This window comes from Perca fluviatilis, chromosome 18 (genome assembly GCF_010015445.1).
Source record: "Perca fluviatilis chromosome 18, GENO_Pfluv_1.0, whole genome shotgun sequence".
Classification (NCBI taxonomy): domain Eukaryota; kingdom Metazoa; phylum Chordata; class Actinopteri; order Perciformes; family Percidae; genus Perca; species Perca fluviatilis.
Genome location: NC_053129.1, coordinates 27,618,232 through 27,641,666, shown reverse-complemented (window position 1 = coordinate 27,641,666; position 23,435 = coordinate 27,618,232). Strand labels below are relative to the sequence as shown.

Sequence of the window (23,435 nt, the reverse complement as noted above, 5' to 3'; positions counted from 1 at the left end):
TGCATTTTGTCAAATGACAAGTTTGTTAACTGTAGAGCTGGGCAACCTATCGATATTATATCGATATCGTGATCTGAGACTAGATATAGTCTTAGATTTTGGATATCATAATATGGCATAAGTGTTGTCTTTTCCTGGTTTTAAAGGCTGCGTTACAGTAAAGTGATGTACTTTTCTGAACTTACCAGACTGTTATAACCATTGTATTATTTGCCTTTACCCACTTAGTCATTATATCCACATTACTGATGATTATTTATCAAAACTTTTCATACACAATCGTGTAAATATTTAGTGAAAGCACCAATTGTCAACACTACAAAATCATGCGGTATCGATATCGAGGTATTTGGTCAAAAATATCGGGATATTTGATCCTCTCCGTATCGCCCAGCCCTAGTTAACTGGTCTACACATTAGCCAAGAGTTACCAGGGATATACCGGAATTACCAGGTAACTCTGATAACCCATTGATCCCGTTTTTTTTGTAATGTGAATGCACAGTAACGGTGTGACTTGGCTGCCTTTACGTGTATCTTTTAGACACTAATATAGCAAGCAAGGACATTTTTGTACCTTAAGCATGTCAAATTTCCATGTGTGCAAAACACTAGAACACTCATCCTATTTTCTATGTTTTTTTTTGTTATGAAGATTTCGCTCTTTTAATGTGCTTTTATTTATACGTACCGATATATTCTTATAAACCTAAGAATTTTAGAGTTAAAGTAGTGCTCAGTACTGCAGTCCTGGCCCACATAACTCAATTACTACAGACATTGTTCCTACTGGTCATGGAATTCCTGGAATATCAATTGACTGTTGAAAGATGTTCAGATGGGAAATATGGAATTTTACCATTATAGCAGAATGTATTTTCCAACTTTCACACACTCATTGAATTAGATGGTGTTTTTTTTTTAACTGACAAAGCCATGGTAGTGCTCAAACTCATGGTATGAATGTCCGGGCTGCCTGTTACAGATCTCATTTATGGATTTAGTGTCTCGCCAACACTTCCTCACCCTTTCCAACTGTCACCTTTGACCTCAAACTAGTGCTGAGCAAAGCTAGTAGTGCATTTCTAATGAAAATAAGACTCATTCAAACGTCGTGTTTTAGATAAACAGGCAGGCATGTAGTGATTTGTACCACTTCTGTCATAGATCTAAAATCCAGTTTACATGACTAGAGTACTATTTTAATGAATTTTATATTTATCTGCTGATTGTATCTTATGCTATACATGTATATTGCACTCATGCATTTTGAGGTCACAGATTGGAAGGAAGTAAATAAATAAGTCAACCCTGTTTCTTGTCTTTTTCTGTTTTCTGCAAAACAAAAGGATTTTTTTAATGGGACACAAACCCTATTCCTTTGTAATGCTGAGTACCATTTCCCAGCTTTTCCCCCCTCCCTTCTTGATCACACCCCCAAATTATATTGTCAAAATTGAATAAATGCCACGTTAATAGTTTCTGCTGAATTCCTCCTGGGAGGGAAAGAGGAGGTTACTAGTAGGAGTGTTTGTTATGGTTACAAATGCAACATCGGTAGAAGATTGTTTGCATTCTTGTTGACCTCCCTCTTGCCTCCATGACATCAGTCCCTCCAGCTGTAATTTCTACCAGATCCAAAATGGCATCTCGGAGAGGAGGAGGAAAGGATGTCTGGTGCTCAGAGGAAACTTTGTGCTGTTCAGTTGAACAACACGTTGGCCCACTTTAGAATCACCAGACCTCATTCCACTGTGTCCCTCTGGCACAAAGCAGCCACTGCTATTTAAGGAATGAAGAGCATTTCTGTGTTTCATACATAATGTACGTTGTGAAGCCAAGGCTACCTGACTTAAACCGACATGAAGTTGATGGTTGTTTTTTATTGAATACTTGATGTGCTCCAATCCACCTGTGCTATGACTGATGTCATATCCTTTTGTATTATGATGACTATGGGTTACATAGTTTTCGTGTCGATGATTGTCTTAACTACATTTTGCACTGTAAAACAGAAACTTTAGACTTTCAAAACCTTGACTCTAGAACTGAAAAGTAAATGAGGAAATTTAAAGGATTTGTTCAAACATTTTCAAAACGAATGAATAAGTAGCAGGAGGCCGCAGCTATTTAGCTTAGCGCAAAGACTGGAAACTGGGAAGCAGCTAGCCTGGTTTTGTCCAAAGGTTAAAAAAAAAAAAAGCCTCATAAAACACTGTCGTTTTTGTACGAACGAGAAAAAAAACGAGATGTAACATGTCAATTAGTTAGCTTTATAGGTTCATGTAGGGGGTGTTGGTGTCAGGCTAGTTGTTAGCCTGGTTGGCACCAGACCCTTCTCAGTTGTAACTGAGAGTGGGTCTGCGCAAGCTTCATCCGCAGCCCATTCCCAAAGGGGCGTCACCGACGGACGCCGCTCAAATGGCTAGTTCTTCAACCAATCAGACCAACGATCCGGGTGACGTAGCAGCGACAGTGGCATCAACGGGTTTCTGCCATTGACATATATATTAATGGACCAATAGACCCCGTTGCTCTGGACGGAGACCAGTGAAGGCTATTAGAAGCACTTTTCCGGTGATGGCCAGCTTTACTGTGCAGCCTCCAACTGACAGAGACAGCGTAAATGTGACGTGAGCAACGTGTCTGAAAGTGTGAAGTCTTCTGGTAGCTGTGCCGAGAGAAATCTCAATCATTCCCAATCTTACAGAGACGGAGAGTGTAGGTATATGTAAGGAGATAACATGGGCACAGGCTAATTATTGATCACTAACATGCTAGTTAACATTAGTAATTAAACCTAAACAGCTAACGTAAGTCGAAACTGCCTGCGAGCTTCTCCTGTACTATACGGTAATTCCTCTACTGTGCGACAGTAAGTCACGTGGTTATGACACAATCGTTAGCCTGTTTTTACAAAAACGTCTGCTACGGAGCCATAACGTGAGGTACAAGGTAATGGAGCCTTTTATACGTTTTTGTGTTTCTTTCGAACTAAACAATGGACAAATAGTCTTTAAACGCTTCGGATGTAAAGTTATTCTCAGTCAAGTGACGTAAAAGAAAAATGGCGGTAAGCGGAATGCTAACAGGAGGTGATGGCCAGTTAGCAACAAAATGGCGCCATGATGGCTCGAGTTCTGAAGCGAAGCCTACCCCCTTGGTTTCTTCATGTTGAATGTAAACAAAAAGCTGCTCGCCGTCGCTGCGCTATCGTCATCATGTAAAGCCTGCCTCAACGGTTTTGATTGGTGCCTCGATTTGGAAAACTTGGAAATGGGCTTGAATCATTGACATATATAAAAGGCTTGAATGGGCTCTTGGCCAGACGGACTTGCAGAGCAAATCTCAAATTTGCTGGAAGTTCGTCAGGGTTTTCCCCAGGCTAGGGAGTTGTTGTTTACCCAAGGGGGTAAGCTTCGCTTCAGAACTCGAACCTCCAATGCGCCATTTTCATGCTACAACAATATCACCTCTCGTTAGCATTCCATTGACCGACATTCATTTTGAAGTCACTTTGACAGCGAATAACTTTACATCTGAAGTGTTTAAAGACTCTATTTGTCCATTGTTTATTTCTAAAGAAACACAGCAATGTATAAAAGGCTCCATTACCTTGTACCTCACGTTATGGCTCCGTAACAGACGGTTTTGTAAAAATAGGCTAACGATTGTGTCATAACCAAGCGACTGCTGTCACACAGTAGAGGAATTACCATATAGTACAGGAGAAGCTCGCAGGCAGTTTGGACTTACATTAGCTGTTTAAGTTTAATTACTATATATACTATACTATAATGTTAACTAGCATTTTAGTTAGCAATAATTAGCCTGTGCCCATGTTATCTCCTTACATATACCTACGCTCTCCTTCTCTGCAAGATTGGGAATGATTGAGATTTCTCTTGGCACAGCTACCAGAAGACTTACAACTTTCAGACAGGTTGCTCACGTCACATTTATGTCGTCTCTCTCAGTTGGAGGCTGCGCAGTAAAGCTAGCGATCACCTGAAAAGTGCTTCTAGCCTTCACTGGTCTCCATCCGGAGCAACGGGATCTGTTGGTCCATTCTTATATACTGTCTACCCTGCTTCCAGTCTTTATGCTAAGCTAAGCTATTACCCAAAATGTTAAACTATATTCTTTTCACTTATTTTGGTTTTTCACATTTTTGGGACTTTAAACTGGTCAGATTTTCCACATCAGAACAAAATAACCATAAACAGATTAAATCTAAATCCATGCTGTATCAGTGTTGTTCCTTAAGGTACTGTATGTTTGTGTTCATCATCCCTAGCTGAACTGAGGCACCTTTGTCTAGTCCAGCCGCCTCCCTGCAGCACTACCCAACACCTCCACACTCTGAAAGGCTGCTTTGTGTTCCCTCTCACCTAATTTTTTTGCAACAAATGTTTGGGCACAGGAAAATCATTGCACGGTATTGAACTTACAGCGGACACAGAAACAGGAGCATTATTGTGTTACCTCATGTCTAGCAGGCTAATGAGGCAGCCCGCTCCTCAGACATGTTATTAAACTGAAAATAAAACCATTGAACTGATCTGACAGATACTGAGTTTGCTGTGCACCAGACTAAGATTTCTCCTATTTTAGAAGCATGGTGCAGGTCTGAGAGATCTGCAGTTAGTTGGAAATTTGATTAAGTCATCCACATGCTTCTGTACTGACGGAATACCCCGTTGCATTAGTGATCAAAGTATGGGAAACATCTGCATTTCAGTCCTATGTATGATTACTCAAATGCAGACCCACACATGGTCATATCATTTAATACATGAATCTTGTGGGGAGACCGTGTGAATTTAAGGGGGTGCTTTAACATTTATCATTTTCATACATTAAATAAACATTCTTTGTTCGACTATTGCAAATGTTCTAGCATTTAAAGTGTGATTTAGATTTGCAACTTAGAATTATTTTCAACATCAACTATTCTTACAAATTGGGTTTTATTGTTCGATGAGCAGTCCAAAATCTAAAAACACATAATTCAAAGAAAAGCTGGAAATTGTTACAGACGCTGGACTTGAAAATGTTGGTATTTTAACTTAAACGATGAATCAATTATCAAAATAGTTTCTGATTCATTTTCTGTTGACTGACTAAGCACCAATCATTTCAGCCCTAGTTTTTTTTACTTTCATTGTTCACAGTGGGAAATCATCAGGAACCACCAAGGTCAAAACAAGAATGAACACCTTTTTCCAGTTGAAGTCTGTAAAAAAAGTTTGTGGTTTTGGACTTTGTTGTGTACTCGAACAGCTGTGTATGTGCAGCCGTCCTGCAGATTCAGACACATCAGTCCCTCTTTGCTGAAAGCAGACGCTCCCAGTCCCAGTCTGAGCTCCTCCCAGTCCCCAGATCCCAGAGCCCTGCCTCGGCTTCCCTGGAAGACTCTGCTAAATTCTTGTGGCATTTTAACTGGCATGCCTCACACACACACACACACACACACACACACACACACACACACACACACACACACACACACACACACACACACACATATGCACATACTTTACTTTTTATTGTACAGTATGTCATAATTTCCCCTAAATAGATTATTACTCCATAATGGTCTTACCACTGATTTATTTATAATTATTATTTATATTAAAGCAGGCCTGATATTCAGCCCAAAACAAGGGCTGTGTGTGTGTGTGTGTGTGTGTGTGTGTGTGTGTTGTGTGTGTGTTGTGTGTGCGTGCGTGCATGCGTGTGTGTGTGTGTGTGTGTGTGTGTGCGTGCATGCCAGTGAGTTTGTGGCCACACTGTGCTCATGTGTAAGAGGCATGCAGTGTTTTTTATCTTCAGCCAACATTTAAGCCAGAAATAAATACTTACAGTAAACAACATGCAATTTGAACATTAAAGGGACAGGAGTACATACGTTTTACTTCTTCCTACTCATTTTTGCATGTGTAAATTTTTTAATTACTTTATTTTGTTGTTTAACTGTCTTTTTTATTAGTATTTATTTTTTCTTCTGATGTTTTATTTTATTTACATGTTCAAAATAAAAGATATCAATCAATCAATCAACATCAGGCATGAAAGTTCCTTCTCGTCCTTAAATAGTAGTTTGACAGGAGTTTTGTGAAAACACCATGAATAAGCTGTCATGCCTAATATTTATTTCAACACAGACAAGATGTCCTCAAGTGCTAGAGAGAAAATCATAACAGCCACAGAGCTCTTACGTTAACAGGTCCATCTCCATGACAACTGAGCAAACTACAACCACTGATACAACAGGTGAAAGCTGCAGAAAAACATAGTAAGTAGATCTTGAGTTGGGTTGGTTGAGCTATGAGCATTAAACTTATAGATGTTTCACTGACCATCTAATTGTTTTTTCCTTACACTGCCGGTTGCCTGAGTATGTGTGAAAACCTTGTGAAGTGAAGGATGAAGTGTTACTTAATGGATTGACAAAAATATCCTACTTCTTAAAGATCCCATGACATGCTGCTTTTTGGATGCTTTTATATAGACCTTAGTGGTCCCCTAATACTGTATCTGAAGTCTCTTTTATATAGACCTTAGTGGTCCCCTAATACTGTATCTGAAGTCTCTTTTATATAGACCTTAGTGGTCCCCTAATACTGTATCTGAAGTCTCTTTTATATAGACCTTAGTGGTCCCCTAATACTGTATCTGAAGTCTCTTTCCCGAAATTCAGCCTTTGTGCAGAATTACAGCCACTTTCCTTAGGATGTGCCATTTCTGTGTCTGTAGCTTTAAATGCTACTGAGGAGGGGGCAGGGTACGTGGCCTTGACCAACTGCCACTTTGCTTGTTTGAAAGCCATGATGTCTCTCTCTCAAGGGTGGGCCAAATTCTCTGGGCGGGCGAAGCAGAGAAAGGAGAGGTAACCTTGCTCCTTATGACCTCATAAGGAGAAGATTCCAGATCGGCCCATCTGAGCTTTCATTTTCTCAAAGGCAGAGCAGGATACCCAGGGCTCGGTTTACACCTATCACCATTTCTAGCCACTGGGGGACCATAGGCAGGCTCGGGGAACGCATATTAATGTTAAAAAAAAAAACTTTAAGTTGATAATTTAAAAATGGATAAACTGAATAAAAAAGCATTGTCACAATATTGAGAACAGGGCTGTTTTGAAGCTATTTGGTCATTTTGGACAGTGAGGAGATCCTCCTTTATGGGTCGATAAAAGTCCTCTCAGTCTTAGGCTAGGCTTAGGCTTTTTGGACAGTGAAATTATCCTTTGGCTAAAATAAAACCCTTTAACATGCCTTAAAAAGTGCATTACCTGTGATGTGTTCCGGCCTTTGCAAAACTGCTGTTCACACAAAGAGTGGAAATGGGAGGTGGGAGGTGGGAGCAAAACAAAGAGCTTTCCTGTTGTTTGGCGAGAGAGGAGAGGCATCCTGAACAAGGCAGAGAGAGAAGAGACAGCAGGCAGAGCACAGGGATGTGATTTTGAATTGTGTTTCTTTTTTAAATATCTGCAGCTTCCGTGTGTTTTCTCTCAGTCACATTTCTAATGGGAGATTCCTGTTGCTGCTCCTGCTTTACTGAGTCCTGGATCAAATCTCTGGGGGAAGTACAAGGGTCAGGAGGGAAAGAGGAGTGAAAGAGAGAGAGAGAGAGAGAGAGAGAGAGAGAGAGAGAGAGAGAGAGAGAGAGAGAGACAGACAGACAGAGAGAGACTCAGAGAGAGTTTTGCTGCTGAAGTAAAAGCAGAGTTATTAGGAAGCAGAAAATGGGACCGGCTGCCACCTCACTCGCTCTCTTGTGTTTATGTTCTCTGAGTGTGTGTGTTCCTACAGGGACGGCCGATGCTACACCAAACCAGGTCAGGACAGTTTGTGTGTTGGACTCTATTAACATTAAAACTAAAAACGATTAATGGAGATGTTGCTGTCACTGTTGCATTCCTGTTTCTTTGGGTAAAACACTGTATCCATTCCCAATGCTCTTAATGTACTGTACTGTACACATGTGTAGGAGGGAGTCAGGCTGAGCTAAATCGAGCCAAAAGATAACAAACATTAAGATCATTTTGCTAAATGTTATGCTTCGATTCGCTGAAACTTGTTTCTCCGGTTAGAACGTGGAGATTTTGAGATGAAACGAGACGGATCCAGATGTGCCCGGGGAGGTCATTTGCATCAGATAGCTTGTTTTTGATTGGTTGTGGGGAAGCTTGGTTTGGTTTCATATGTGAAAACAGCATCTTAGAAATGTTGACATTGTGATTTCTCTCTCTCTCTCTGTCTGTGTTTATGTGTGTGTGTGTGTGTGTGTGTGTCTGTCTCAGGCATCCCTGCCAGAGGTGAAGAAGGCGAGAGGGGACGTTCCTGATATTCTTCCAGAGCCTGAACCAGAGCCAACCAGCCCAGTGTCAGACTTTGAAAACTCATACAACTATGTCTGTGAGTCTCAGTTCAGGTTTACAGCCTCCTTTATACAAACACTGTGACATTAATGTGGGAAATATCTCAAATATCTTCATCATATTTTAGTCTAAATAGTAACTATTAGACTTATCACTGTACTTTAAATAATCGCAGTAATATTTTATATTTCATTAATGCAAGACAGCTGGATTCTCCTCCTCTTATGTTTTCTTTCCTGTTCTTCTCCTTTGTCTCCTCTATCATACCCTACTGTATTCTATTCCCCAGTGTCCAGACTAGCCAGTATGGACCAGGCGATCCACAAGCTGAATGTTGGTCACTACACCCTGGATGTTAAAGTCAGCCAGTTAATGGACCGTCTGACCAGGGTGGACGGTAAGACGATCACTTTCTCCCACAAATTTTCCACATTTCTCTTTTTTTTTTTACCTTTTCACCAATCCTTTTGTACACTTTTTTATATCCAGCATTTTTACTAAGTCAGTCAGTTGAATTGTGAAATGGATAAATCGAGGATAAATGTGAGAAATCGGCAGTGAGCTACTTCTAAATATACCTATTCTATGGTCCTGCAATAGAGGAAGCTGCAGTTTCAGGACCACATTTCTAAGACCTTAGTTCCCGAACGAAAGTAGCTAGCTAGCCATGAAGGGTTAAGGTTAAGGTTACATCTCGTTGCTTATGAGGTGAGTCACTTCTTCATATATGATGAAGACGTGACTCACATCTACCTAGGAATGCGCTCCTCAAACTGCAGCTTCCTCTATTGCAGAAAGATGCTACTTAAATGTGGTAAAATTTTTTATTGATATAGCACAGGATAAATGAAGCAAGATGAATTAAAACAAAACAAAGAATTAAAATGAAAGAAAGTGAATGGGATTAACTATATTTGGCGTCCTCCATAAAACATTAACATTTATTACCCATAATAAGCTGTAAGGGTGCAATCCCATTGAGAGTTTAATTTGTCGCTATACTCTTTAGCTTGAAAAAAAAAAAAATCAACAGAAAGATGTCCCGTACTGACTCTAATGTCTTGTTTTTGTTGTTCGCCATCACCAACATGGCAGCTAAAGTCGGGGAGCTGGAGGACAGCATCCAGGAGGTCTACCAGCACAGCAAGCACAACCGCAAGGAGATGGGAAGACTGGAAGGTATCAGAGTTACTTTAATGCCAACACGACACAGAATGAATGCTTATTTAGTTCAGGGTCTGCTGTTTAACACAAGCAACAGTTTGCAATAAACTTTGTCTGGTGATAATAGGTACATTTTGCGTTTATAGCTTGTTGTGCTGCCCCCAAGTGGCCAAAAAAAGATCTGTTTATGCAGGTTTTTTGTCTTTTTCGGTTCTCTAATTCTAACAGACATGTATAAAGTACTAGAGACCCATACTTGAGTAAAAGTACAGTTGCTCTACCAAAAAAGTGACTTGAGTAGAAGTTGAAGTGCTCTTTAAGCACAACACCTAACTTGTACTTAAGTAATGCAAGTAGTTTATTTTAAAATGTACTACTCAAGTACTGAAAGTAAAAGTACAAGTATTGTGTTATGTAGTTATTAAAGAAAGCAGTCAAAAGTTTGAATATATTGTTGGAGCTCAACTTTCAACTTTTTTACTCTTACTAGCAGCGTTGGGAGTAACGCACTACAAAGTAACGTGTTACTGTAATTCCACTACTTTTAGCGGTAACGAGCATGTAACTAAATATTTGTTTTTTATCAAGTAACGCAATTACAATTACTGAAATTGAAATTAGTTCGTTACTCGCGTTACTCTCTTTTGTGAAAAAAGACCGCTTGCAGACAAGAAGACAGATACGCCTATTTTAGCTGCTTCTGCTCTAACGTCGCAGGACGTTATGGTGGCGCAATGATACACCAATCGAACAAGTACAGGGATAACATAGAGCGAGGCGGTTGTTACAGCGAATACAACCCCGACAGGGTGATCAGGACCCCGACGGCTTTTTGCACAGCCGCTGCAGCTGACACACCTGTAACGTTAAACACGTTGCAATGTAAACTAACTAATTAGCGTTGTTGTCCCTACGGCTGTTACTGCGTAGCGATCATAGACTGTATATGAAGATGTAGCGATGGCGCACACCAGATTTTCATTTATTTTATTTCATTATTTCAGGACAATGCACATTTGATGAACATGTACAGCAGTACACGTAAAAGTGCCAGATTGTAGCCCAAAGGCTAATTTCCATCTGTAGTCCATTTGGCAGGTAGAAATTACAATAAAAGGACAACAGATTTACACTAGTAACATTTGCTATATAAAACAGGACGAAAGAAAAGAAAAACAGGACAAATCATTAGTAAATGTTAAAACAGAGACACAACATACATATGCTCTACTGAGCTAATACGGTACAGCATACAAGTAGAGTAGATCTTTACTTAATTAACGTACGTAACTAACGTAGCCGTAACTACACGCACTGTAACCTACACAGTTTCCGTAGAGTGAGGAATTCACAACAGTAACGAGTAACGATGCAGCACATAAAAAATGTATCGGAGTAAAAGTATTAAAGAGGAAGTAGGAGAAAAAAAATAATACTCCAGTGGGGTACAGCCTTTTAGTACTTAAGTACAGTAGTGAAGTAGTTCTACTTCGTTACAGTTCTGAATTCTAAACTTGGAATAAAGCATCCGTCTTGTTTTTCTCTTCTTCTAAGGTTGCCAGAAGGGCCACAGGATCGGATACAAATGTTATCTTGTGTACAACAGCTATGAGGACTACGCCGGAGCGTCCAGAAAGTGCCTGGAACGCGGCGGCCGCATTGCAATGCCGCGCGACCGTAAGGAGCAAGAGGCCCTCGCGGACTACGTCAAGTCATTCTTCCACCCGGGGAACTGGCCCGTATGGCTGGGCATCAACGACCTGCGATCTGAGGGCATGTACCTCTTCGACGACGGGACGCGGGTCTCGTACTTCCAGTGGCGCAAACACTTCCTGTCCAGCCAGCCGGACGGAGGGAGGCGGGAGAACTGTGTGGCGATGTCGTCAGACGATGGCGACTGGTGGGACCACTACTGCGATCGGACCATGAACTATCTGTGCGAGTTTGATGACAGGGTGGCACTTTAAAACAAACTCCTTATCCCACCTTACTACTACCTTAAACTTTGACCTCCAGTTATTGATCATTAGAAATTAGGGATGCACCGAATCCAGATTTTTGGGGTTCAGCCGAATACCAAATCCACTAGTTAAGACTCTGCCGAATCCGAAACCGAATCCTATACTCCCATCCTCAGTCCATTAACACAGTAAACACATTAATGAAATAAACACATCCACAGCAGTGAATTTTTCATTTTATTTTAACTGTAAAAAAATATGTTTTGGCTGCTGTCTGTAGATTCCTTCATGCACAACTCGTATTCTTTCTGATGTTTCATACCAAATGTTTTAACAGCGGCCATGTTGTGTGTTGTTTAGGGTCCTCGCCACCACGAGACAAATCGGCATTGCAGATTGAACATGTAGCTGGACTTGAATGGCCTTCTTTTGACTGAAAGTACTGCCAAACTACAACTTTTTCTGCTCACAAGTTCCATTTTCACTTCCTCACAGCCTACTGCATTGAACGGTCCACCTACGTAAACACCTTCCCGTAATCAACGGCGGCGCCATTACGTCGACCAGCGTAGCGTGCGTAGTGCAAGCGTAGGGTCCGGTTCGGTGGAAAAAAATTCTAAGGTTCGCCAGAAACCGAACCCCGTCAAAAAGCCCAATATTCGGCCAAATCCGAAGCCGAATCCTGGATTCGGGGCATCCCTATTAGAAATAAAAGTCAATTATATTTTCAAATAACTTATTGCCCTTTAAAAGACACTTTACACTTTGGTTGTATTCAGAGTCTTAAACTCTCCATATGAAACCTAATGTGTTTTAATATAAATGTCTGAAAGTATTATTTCATTTCTATATGCAATCAGTGTAGCAGGGTTGAAGTAGTGTCAGTAAGTCCCTCCAGAAAAACGTGATTTTGCAATCGCATAATTCAATGCATAATCAGCCAAAGTCCGCATATTTATGCGGGGGCCGCATTTTTTCAAATACGCCGCACTTTCGCCGCATACATTGCTGATTTCCGTGCAAAATATGCGGGGCTTGCATGATTTCATAATCCCCGTATTTTCGTTGCAAAAAAGTCACATATATCTTAACAGAAAGTTGCGTTTACTTCACACAAGAGCAACCATTTTCCCCTGTTGCCATGGGGACGTTATGAAGTGACGTAATTACGTGACGTGAACATCAATGAAAAGCGGGGTGTTGGGGAATCACTTTTTTTTCTCTTTTTCATCAAACCACAGTTTTTGCAAGTTCCCGCAATTTCATCGCATAAAATTGCATAAATATCCCGCATATTCCATCGCTTTTTTTAAGAAAACGTGCCGCATAATCAAGGATTTTTGCCCGCAACAATCACAAAAAAACTCCTAATTTTTCTGGAAGGACTGGTCAGTATGTAGGGTAAAAACATTTGCCATGAAAATATTTCACAGTATTAAGTACATTTTTAAGGTCAAACTTGCGCACAAATTAATGTATTGCTATTTAAGTTACTGACTTCATCGGATTATGTTGGTATTATCAATATTATATTATTCATGGAGCTGCGGTGATATGAATGTAAACCAGTTAGGAATCTGCTGTGATTTCACGCCTGGAATTCAAAATATTTGTTCAAAAAAAGGGAAAACATGAAAAGCTGGAGGCGCTTTCTTCAGAATCAGCACATACTGAACCTCTTGAAGATATATAATCAATGTGTGTTTGGGCTTAACAGGTATTAGGCATTGCTTCTCTGTTACTTCTGAGCTTTGGATATATTTGAACAAAGTCTGGTTAAACTGCTGATTCTTCAACATCTCTGGCCAAAACATTTTAGATCTTACTTCGGAGTCCTCCTTTCACCCCAAAAATGAACCATTTTCAGTAGGTAAATGTATCCTGAATCAGAGTCCGACCGTGGCTATGTAAAACAAGAGTTGTACATAAAAAGCGTAAATGTAAATGTTCAGTTTACCACATCATTTTCTGATCAGTCAAGAAATGTTCAGTAGGTAAAATGTGAAATGTTTAGCTACAGTGCCGATAACAAAATTATACTTTTTTGATACCTTACTCTTTCTACAGAACCCCTTTTTTATTTGACAAAAGAAACCAAAGTTCTTAAATGTTTAATATTGCCTTAAAACATGCAACAGTACAATAACTTTGTCTAAATACATTTTTGTTGTTGTTGGAAGATGTGGATTTAAATCGGGAACAATCTGATCAAATAATAAGAGAACAACCAGATATTCTACGACGGTTTTTGGAACTTAACATTTTCTGATACTCTGTGCTACGGACACATTTCAGGCAGTAACAAAAACACTTTTTTTATTTTTTATGTATGTATGAGTTGATTTGTAAGGGACGATGCAACTCACAGTAACATGATACAGATGTGTTGCATTTAGGATTCATAGCCAAGGCTAATTTCCAGTCTAAGGTTTGTTACATAGCCCTGCTCCTCAGAAATCTTTATCATCCTGAGTGACTTTAACACCAAGCTGCTCACAGTTCATATTTGCTTATATTATTCATAGATACGAACAGATCAGATTTGTAGCACAGCAGCAATTATATATTGTTTCTACTTTTCTAAAATCACAAAGTGCAATATTGTCTAAAATGTATTATGTTGTATATAAAAGATTAAATTAGAATCAAAGGATGCAGCTGCAGCTTTCATCTCTACCCTGACCAGTCACATGGAGGAAAACATGTTTCCTGAAGTAGGTAGTGGTAACGTCATGTTGCATGATTTCTGGGTAAAGTAGTAATTTGTCCCTTCCAAATGTTACCTCTCACTGCCACTTAGGGCAGCCAAAATCCAAAGCTGCTAAATGCATCTTTAAAGTAAAGCCTTAAAGGTGCCGTAGGTAGGATTGTGAAGATCCAGGGCTTAGCCAAAGAATTTGAACATCAACAACTTCTCAGTCCCTCCCCCCTTTCCGCTAAAGCCCAAAACGGTCTCCTAAGCCCCTCCCCCAACAAGGGAGAATGAATGCGTGTGCATGAGCAGTGATTGGCACCCAGTTAGACACCCCCCCTGGCCCTGATTGGTGCATCTGAACAGGGAGCGGTGGATTTTTGCAAATCGCACTACAGGCTGTAGGTGGTGCCAGAGGAGCCCGATTTCTATTTTTTTTTTATTACCTGCTTCATGTAGTTCTACTGAACATAGGGTCAATTTCAGCAAATATGACAGAAAGTTAGTTTTATAAGGCTTACCTACTGCACCTTTAAGAAATGCCGTACAGTCTGACATTACAGATTACAGTACAATTGCTTAAATCAGTTTCTAAAATCAGTTTTTTTTAAGTTAAATACCATTGGTATTATATAAAAGTAACTTTATATTGAATTACACTGTAATCCACTAATTTAAAAATGCTCTCATCACAACACTAACACAACAAAGGAGATCAGTTGTCCTTGCTTACAGTTCTGCATCAGTCACACCTCTTCATGGTGTCATGAGTGCGAGACGTGACGTCATAAACGTGAGTCAAAGAGCTGCTCTTCCTCTGCGGTGCCAGTGATGGGAAAAAAAATGTAACCACTTAAACCCCCTGAGTGTCTCCAATGTTCACATATCTTTTACAGCTTGTAGTTTCTTCACAGAGAGGAGCCTGAAGGGTCCACGGCCTGCAGGGCGGCCTTCACACTCGGCCTGTCCATTGGGTTTTTAGACGGGTGAGAAAGAAGGACCCTCCCCGTGTCATCCAGCAAAAAGTCACCTCCCATCTGAAAAAATGTAAACACATTAAATCGGTGTCATTCAATACTTTTTATATAAACATGAATCAAATGACTCAATCACATGCAAAGGGGAGTGCTTTCACAGAGAAATATTAACAGACAGTTAGGCAGCCTGAATATTTACTAAAGTCAAAGTACAGAATGGAATGTCTTGGATTTGTTTCAAGTATAAGGATCATATAGTCGTGACTAATTAAGACTGTTTGACTTCATTTAAGTAAATTACATTTACTTTTACTATAGTCTCGCTTTGCCAGACCCTCCTCCAAAGAGCGATGGAGGAAAGTCTGGCTACTTCACATAGCATTCGGGGATGGGAGGAAAACCTGGTTTATTGGCATTTCTATAAACCAATCAGAATCGTCTTGGGCGGTGCTAAGAACCGGAGAAAAGCAGCGGTGCGGCTGCAAAAAAGGCTCGGAAGGAACTTGTTTTGGTGGAACATGTGTACGTTTAAAAGTAGTTTTAGTCGTGCAACAGAAATCTCAGATTGGACAGATAGTCTAGCTAGCTGTCTGGATTTACCCTGCAGAGATCTGAGGAGCAGTTAACCATAGTCCTCATAAATCCACCGCAGTTTAAAATGCCAACACAAAGGACGCCCAAGGCAACGGATATCCGGCCTGAATGAGTGAAATCTGGCAGATTTTCCGGCGACAACGGAGCAACCCGGAAGTGGAACGTCGTGGATATAGACTACCTTTACTATCACGTCCATACTGCCATACTGTCTGGTATTGAGCCCAAAAGTATTAAAACAATTATTATATTACATTATATTTTAAACAAATTATGAAAATCTTCTTGTGTTTTAAACTGTAACCAAGAATTGTCTTTAGTTATTTATTTTGAGATTTAGTTGTTAACATTTGTAATATATAATAATGCTACTGATAACTGCGCTTACTTTAAGAACTTACTTTTTAAAAGTTTCTGCATTTGACCTCAGGGGTTTGCTTGTTGGTCAAATCAGAATCAGGCAGTTATAAACCAAAGTCTTTTCTCTCAATTTGGAAAGGCAGGATTACTGTGCACAGCACAGAGAAGGGGGTAACGAGGAGTTAATAAAGGAGTCCAGCAGCTAATTATTGCCCCAGAGTCCCAACACACGTAAATCCGGCCCTGAAGTTTGGCAGATATTTCCTCGGTTTACGTCACTGATTCAGGCCCTTACATTAGCACCTCATTGTCAAAGATTTGCTGTGTTGTCCATTTGTACCTGGTTGTCCATTTGTACCTGGTTGTCCATTTGTACCTGGTACATATCTTCCAGCAGGTGAGGGGGGACATCGGGGAAGTCTCTGTCCACAGCTCCGTACTCGGAGTACTTGAGCAGGCAGCCAAACCTCATCACTTTGGCGTAGGACGAGTCGAGGCCAAAACTCCTGTATACCTGCGGCAGAGACGACATCTGCTCTGTTAGAAAAGTGCATCCTTTTCTGCAGAAACACAGTTTGGCAGTTTTTTTTTTTTTTACAATCAAAAGCACAAGGAATAACAAAAACATCGGCTTTAGATTCAGCAATATGAAAAGTATTCTACACACACACACACACACACACACACACATCATGATTGATGATCACTTCTGTGGCATGTGGAAAATCTGCTTTCCATCTCACATCTGCTAACATCTGGTGGTTGATTTTTCAGAATGAATGTTTTGGAGGCGCTAGCTTACTGGGCTTTCAGGACACATCATCACTCATCTTGTTGGTGCCCAGTCACAGCCAATTCTAGTTTTATGCACCGGCCCACTGGCATTAAATATAAATATATAAACAGTATTATATAATGCAGACACAGATTTAATCTGCTGTAATCTGATTTATTTTATTTATAGAACAAGACAAATCCTACTTTTTTTTTTTTTATTTCCTTATCATGTTATTTAAATTAACTGGGTTTTAGTCAGTTGATTATTTTATTTTATTGGTTTATTTGACAGGGACCATGCATATTTATGAACACTGTTGTATAAAAAACACCATGTAAATATGCCAGAATTAGTAAAAATAAACTACTTTTCATCTGCAGTCCCTAGGCAGGTGACATATGACTAACATAGAGACAGCCAGCAGTCACACAAAAGACACACAAATGAAAGAAAATGAAATATGAAAATTCATTCCAAGCCTAAGTAGCTTCATGCTGATCTGTTGTATGGGTTAGTAGTTCCACATTTTTCTTTAACTGCAAGTACTTTATTGATATAAAAGTAAATGAGCAGTGACAGCAAGGCCGTGGAAACATGTTTGGACTAGAGTGCGGATCGGGCCACATTTTTATGTCCAAGCCCGACCCGAGCCCGACACAGTAAAAATCTTTTTCTCATACTAATGACACATTTACGTTTGTTTGTGTGGAAAGTAGGGCTTTGACTTTTGCCCAAAAATCATATTCGAAGTTCGTTTGTATATTAATATTAATATTCGAATATATTCGAATATTTATTAATATTTTGACCATTAAATGCCTTCATTTAAAAAAAAAAATTAAGTCAGACCCTGGATTAAACACAAACAGTGTGCTTTCGACAGGAAGTTCGGAGCTTTCACCGTAGCCTACGTAAGTGGTCTGATGTTTATACTCGTGTGCTGGTGTGTGCGTTGAGCCGTTGTGTGTGTGTGTGTGTGTGTGGGCGGTGTTGCCAACTTAGCGACTTTTTTTTCACAAAAGCGACTAGCGACAAATCTGGCGACTTTCTGTAGAAAAGACAGCGACTTTCTTTAAAATAAAAAAGAGTCGCCAGTATTTCTCTCCTGTGGCCGCCGAGAGACGTGCGTCGCCGCGACGTTTAGTTACATTTTGAAATGCGTGGAAAAAGCCTCGGAATCTGAACTGAAAACGTTTACAAGCAAACGCATTTACAAAAAATAATGCCCATAACAGGTTGGAATATTAAGGGCTGGCTAATATTCGTTCGAATATCATTATTTTTTTTAATATTCGAATTATATTCGAATAACGAAGTTCGGAGTCAAAGCCCTAGTGGAAAGCCCGCTTTTATTAAGCAACTGTAGGAAGGCATTCGGAAATGTCAACACATAAGAGCATCAGCGCACACGGGAAAACAAGCGCACGTTAACACAGGCGTGGAATACATACATAATAAGCTTTTTTAAATTTAAAATGTTCAATGCCTTATCACGCTGATGTGACCGAGCCCGACCCGAACCCGAACATCATTTCTAAGTCGAGTCCACGTGCTTAAAGGAATATTTCAACATTTTGGAAAACGCTTTCTTATGTGCTTTCTTGCAGAGAAAAGATCGATATCACTTTCATGTGTGTACGAAAGTATGAAGCTAAGCAGCCAGTTATCTGAGCTTATGAAGTCACTGCTCCTGGCCAAGAATTAGCCCGGCACATAACTCCTTGTTAAATCAAAGCTTGTTCCCCGCCCCCCCAAGAATGAATAATTGACTGACCTGACTGGCCTCCAGCTCGGCCACGTGGTCTCGTCACAGCAGTCATCTGAAATGTCTGATGAGGACCAGCAGCAGCTTCTGACCCTGACCCAGGAACTGACCCAGAGTCACGCTCCTTAAAACAACAATCACACAACACAACTTCATTCAATTGCATTCTTAAAAAGAGGCAACCTCGCTGGTGCTGAATAATGAAGCCAACGCGCAAGTGCCAAAAACTGCAGTTAATCGAATGGCCACTTGAGGCTGGTTTCAAAAGGGAGTCATTCCCCATAGACCCCAATGTTAAAATGACCAACTTTACAGCAGGATTAAAGGGATGGAGTAATTTCACCCTAGGGTCCTTTGCACCATGACCTCGAGCCAAACACCCCCCAAGAAGGTTTTTTCCCTTGATCGAACATTGGTCGAGTTAGCGCTATCAGCCCGAATGGCTTAGTGCAAGTGCTAATGGATCCAAAGGGGTATCTCGTAAATGAACCCACTAATAATGCCTGGAATGATACCATACTTCTACAGTAGTACAAATAAGTTCTGTACTCATAAAACGAGGCATTGGAAAGTTTGTAAGTTCACCAGGAGTTTATTTAAATGACGATGGCTTCTTTTCTCTGCTGCTACCGCTGCTAGCTAGCTAGCTAGCTCTCCAATTCTTCGATTCTCCTCCATTAGTTGTAGCTCCTTGTTTGTTTGGCTCGAGGTCATGGTGCAAAGGACCCTAGGGTGAAATTACCTCGAAACATCCCTTTAAACATGTTTACAGCCTGGTACAAAAAAACATTCTGGTCTCTATAGCTAAGTTCACCCTTCAAGACAACTGTGTGGGTGGTTCATTTTTTTATTACTCACCCGTTTGATATTCAGGCCTAAACTTATGCATAATTAACGGCGTTAGATTGACAGGTGGCTGCCGTCACAGGAGGCGAGCATAGACTGTAGGCTTCATTCACCCTGCCTCGGCTCCATCCACGCTCCACCTCCGCACCCATATTTGGATTAGCCGGGAGTAAGGCAGACGCTGCCAATATGGCAACAGCTGGAGCCACCCACTCTGAGCTTCATTTGGACTCTTCAGAAACCCATGGGTGACATCACGGATACTACGTCTATATTTCATACAGTCTATGGTTGGGACCGGCAGTGTGAACTCACTTTGCACTCCGTCCATCAGTGAACGCAGTATCAGGGCTCAGGCTGTCTGCTATCTGTCCTCCTGCCAGCTGTCCGTCTGTTGTCCGCAGACCTCTGTCCACGCTCTCCAGGAAGGAGTCCCACTCACTCTACACACACACACACACACACACACACACACACACACACACACACACACACACACACACACACACACACACACACACACACACAAAATAAATCATAGACTGGTTTGATTGATTATTATATGCAGTGTGTAAAATATATTTTTGAATCTGGTTGTTTACTGCTGAAGTCATAATATGCCAAATTTATAAACTAAATCAAAATGTGAAAAAAAGAAAAAAAGGTACACAAAGGACACATACAGACCTCCAGCTGCAGAAGTTCCTCCACCTGTTCTCTCACTGCTACATGGCTGGAAAAATTACAAGAGTTCTTTGATAAACACCAAGCTTTATTTATGAGATTATTAACAAAAAATGGATGCAAAGTGTGTGGAACAGCATTTAGACCATCATGGGACACAGACCCTGCGTTCCAATACCCATACTACCATACTATTTAGTATGCCAGAAAAAGATTTAGTATGTCCCAATACATAATATGTCAACTGCAGTATGCCAAAAGTACCAGGATGTGCTACTATATCCAATCTGATTTTGAACAGCATGCTTTTTTGGCTGTTCTGACCCGCAATCCTTTGCACAGCACATATGAGCAACACGGTCAAAGTTCAAGGCGCAATGTTATTTCCTTTTCGTATAGCACGAAGAAGGACGACATATTGCCGTATCGCTATTTTGTCAAACCCCTGATATCTGTGTTCTAATCTATTTTTTGTGTGCATTTTGTTTTGGTTTAATGTGTTTCCTCACTGTTTTGCCTCAATAAACTCCTTATGTTGTTTTACACAAACAAGAATGTGCCATCTTCCAAAGGGAGTGAGGACACGCCTGGAAATGATAAAAAAAACCTGTAGAAACCTTCAGTTAGTAACCCATAAACAACTCCTCAAACACAAACCACCTGTGCAAAAAATGTTTACGACTTTTTGCCCAATACTTATTATCTATTGCTCTTGCCAATAACCACCTTTATGGTACGTCAATTAACTGAGACTCAACACGTCTCAGTCACATTATCACAGCTGAACTATAAATTATAAGTACATTTTACCACTGTTATACCAATACGATATACATTTGTTCATTGTTACTATTATCATCATTTAATATGATTGCATACTCATACTCACTGATAAGACTTCTGCCAAAGGTCCTCAGCTTCACTCTTCTTCTTCACTCCGAGGCTGCTCAACAGCCACAAAACACACAATTACTTCACAGCATGAAAATATATATATTTTTTTTATTAAAACAGCTGACTGACTGAATTACACTTTAGCCAGTGACACTGCAAAATGATGCAGCAGGTGTTGAGAGCACCTCACCTTTTGTAGAAGTCTGTTCCCGCTGCCATCAGGCCGAGTAGAATGGTGATCTTATCTGGGACAAACATCTCCAGGGAGTCTGTGTGAGACAAAAAAGGGACATAGTTATTGGTCAGGACGACGATATGTGCCATGTCACTGCGTAGGCAATAAGCAAGACAGGGATTACATTACAACATTGGCAATATTAGACCCTGACATTTTTTTTTTAATCATTTTTGGTGCTTTAAGTGAGAGTTGCGAACTTGTCTGTTAGTGACAGAGGACAAACAATTACAAGTTCAAAGGGCTTGAAACAGGTTTAATATCCTGTGTCGCTGTCCCCGATGCTATGCACCTGTAACCCAGTCAAGGAAAGGTTTAACAGAAACATAGTGTTGGCCAATCAGAGGAGGTTGTGTCAGACTCCCGCCTTTGGCTGAATCTCTATGTGATCTGTCAGAGGGAGAGCAGGAGTACATTTGTAAAGTTTAATGTTGGTAGTCCCCAGAGAAGAAGTTGCTATTACTGTGACTTATAAAGTGTCAGGTTTAGTTCCATCATAGTGTTAATAGTGTCAAAAAAACATTAGTAACATAATGCAATTACTGATTTAGCAGGACTTGCTTTTGCAAGGCACTGTATCACATTCTCATTAGGGGCTGAGCCCCCCTAAAGGTCTGATCCTAGAATCGGCCCTGCATTACAACACCTACAATTTAGTGACTTGATCACACTGATGTGCTTCAACACCTCACAAGAAGCCTATCTGTTGTAGCCACCTTATGAAATATTCAAAACGAGACTTGTTAAATCATAATTAATTACATGTAACTGTGGGCGATCAAAATGATAACAAATGCAGCTGCATTTTAAAACGTATGTCATTCGATTAATTTAAACTAGACTTGAGGTTTTATCTTAACGTAATAAAAAAGTAACAGCGGACTTCAATTACATTTCATGCATTTTAATTCTGTTGTGCTTGTTGGGAACAATGCATATATAATAAAACTAATCTATACATCATACCAGAATTAATCGTATCTCTTCTTCAATTCGGCGTGCATATAACATAACTAGGAACACAAATTGGAGTAAAATCTTGCCTTTTGTTATTGGTTACCATGTTATTACTACAGCCCTCTCACGTTGTATTACGCACGTACATCATTATTAAAGAATACAATGAAATCCTACTTTGACTTCTGTCACTACTACTAAACACATCCTTCTCTGTCCTACCTTCTGCGTCCTGCTTGGCTGTCTGCAGGAGGATCATTCATGTATTCATGTTGCCTGACAAGCCAGACCCACTTCAAGATGTGTGGATGATGATCCTGGTTGCAACTTGCATTTACTGCCGCTAGGGTGCATCTGGATTTATAGGCTAGTATTTATTTATTTGTTTAACACAAAACCAATGTTTTTTTAATACCTTCATGCTGTCTTACCAGTATTAGTAAAACGTATGATTAAATATATTTACTAAATTGATGTCATGTAGCACACTTACTTCCATTATTAATGTGTTTATTTTACTTGCATATTTTTTTTATAGAAAATGGCATTTTTTTTTTGTAGATTTTCCTGGAATATTCAAGATTTCCCATAAAAAGAAGTACAGAGCCTGTTAAAATGGTCAACCAGTTTTATTGACTGCTGAACATTCACTCATTCAATTAAAGAAAATTCTCTCCTTCAAGTTTTACGCTTAAAAGGGCCCACCAAAGCACTTAATGACTGGGTCACCCAGTGCAAAGAAAAGAAAAGAAAATGACAACCAGTCAGCACAATCATTGATATGAAAAAGAAAAAGTGACACAAAGCAGATGGTCAGTAATGCAGGGGATATATTAGATATGACATTGAACAGATCAAATCTGGTCCTTCCTGTGTGGATCTAATTAAATGACAAAATTAGCATTTAATTAAGAACCACTGTAGCATTGAGAAGACTTTCAGTGAGGATACTTTAGCATTAAAAGGCCTCTAACTCATTAAAGTTACAATTAAAGAGAAAGAAAGGTTTCCAAAAGACTGAATACTTCCCTGCTGAGCTTGTTTCCTCCTTGTGCTTAAACCAACGTTGATGAGTCATTAAAAAAATACAGGCAGCAGTTGCATATTACACGCTATGGAGCCTCGATATTCACAGCATTGTT

The 23,435-nt window shown here is 40.1% G+C and overlaps 2 protein-coding genes across 4 annotated transcripts; one reads left to right on the top strand and one right to left on the bottom strand.

The window, feature by feature from the left end:
* The first annotated feature begins 7,429 nt into the window (after window positions 1-7,429).
* On the top strand, window positions 7,430-11,812 carry clec11a (C-type lectin domain containing 11A). The gene is made up of 5 exons (XM_039781510.1): window positions 7,430-7,843; window positions 8,309-8,423; window positions 8,676-8,783; window positions 9,482-9,565; window positions 11,105-11,812. Exons 1-5 carry the CDS (start codon window positions 7,751-7,753, stop codon window positions 11,515-11,517), a joined length of 813 nt encoding a protein of 270 aa, XP_039637444.1. The 5' UTR covers window positions 7,430-7,750; the 3' UTR covers window positions 11,518-11,812.
* A 2,867-nt stretch (window positions 11,813-14,679) lies between these two features.
* Window positions 14,680-21,536, bottom strand: selenol (selenoprotein L). Of its 3 annotated transcripts, none has more exons than XM_039781506.1 (7): window positions 21,292-21,536; window positions 21,097-21,150; window positions 20,211-20,256; window positions 19,839-19,966; window positions 18,687-18,801; window positions 16,475-16,648; window positions 14,680-15,240 (listed from the first exon to the last, which is right to left on the bottom strand). In XM_039781506.1, exons 1-7 carry the CDS (start codon window positions 21,423-21,425, stop codon window positions 15,112-15,114), a joined length of 780 nt encoding a protein of 259 aa, XP_039637440.1. In that variant the 5' UTR covers window positions 21,426-21,536; the 3' UTR covers window positions 14,680-15,111. The 3 variants fall into 3 exon arrangements, with proteins under 3 accessions (XP_039637440.1, XP_039637441.1, XP_039637442.1); XM_039781507.1 differs by having other exon boundaries at window positions 16,493-16,648; XM_039781508.1 differs by having other exon boundaries at window positions 16,511-16,648.
* Window positions 21,537-23,435: the final 1,899 nt, after the last annotated feature.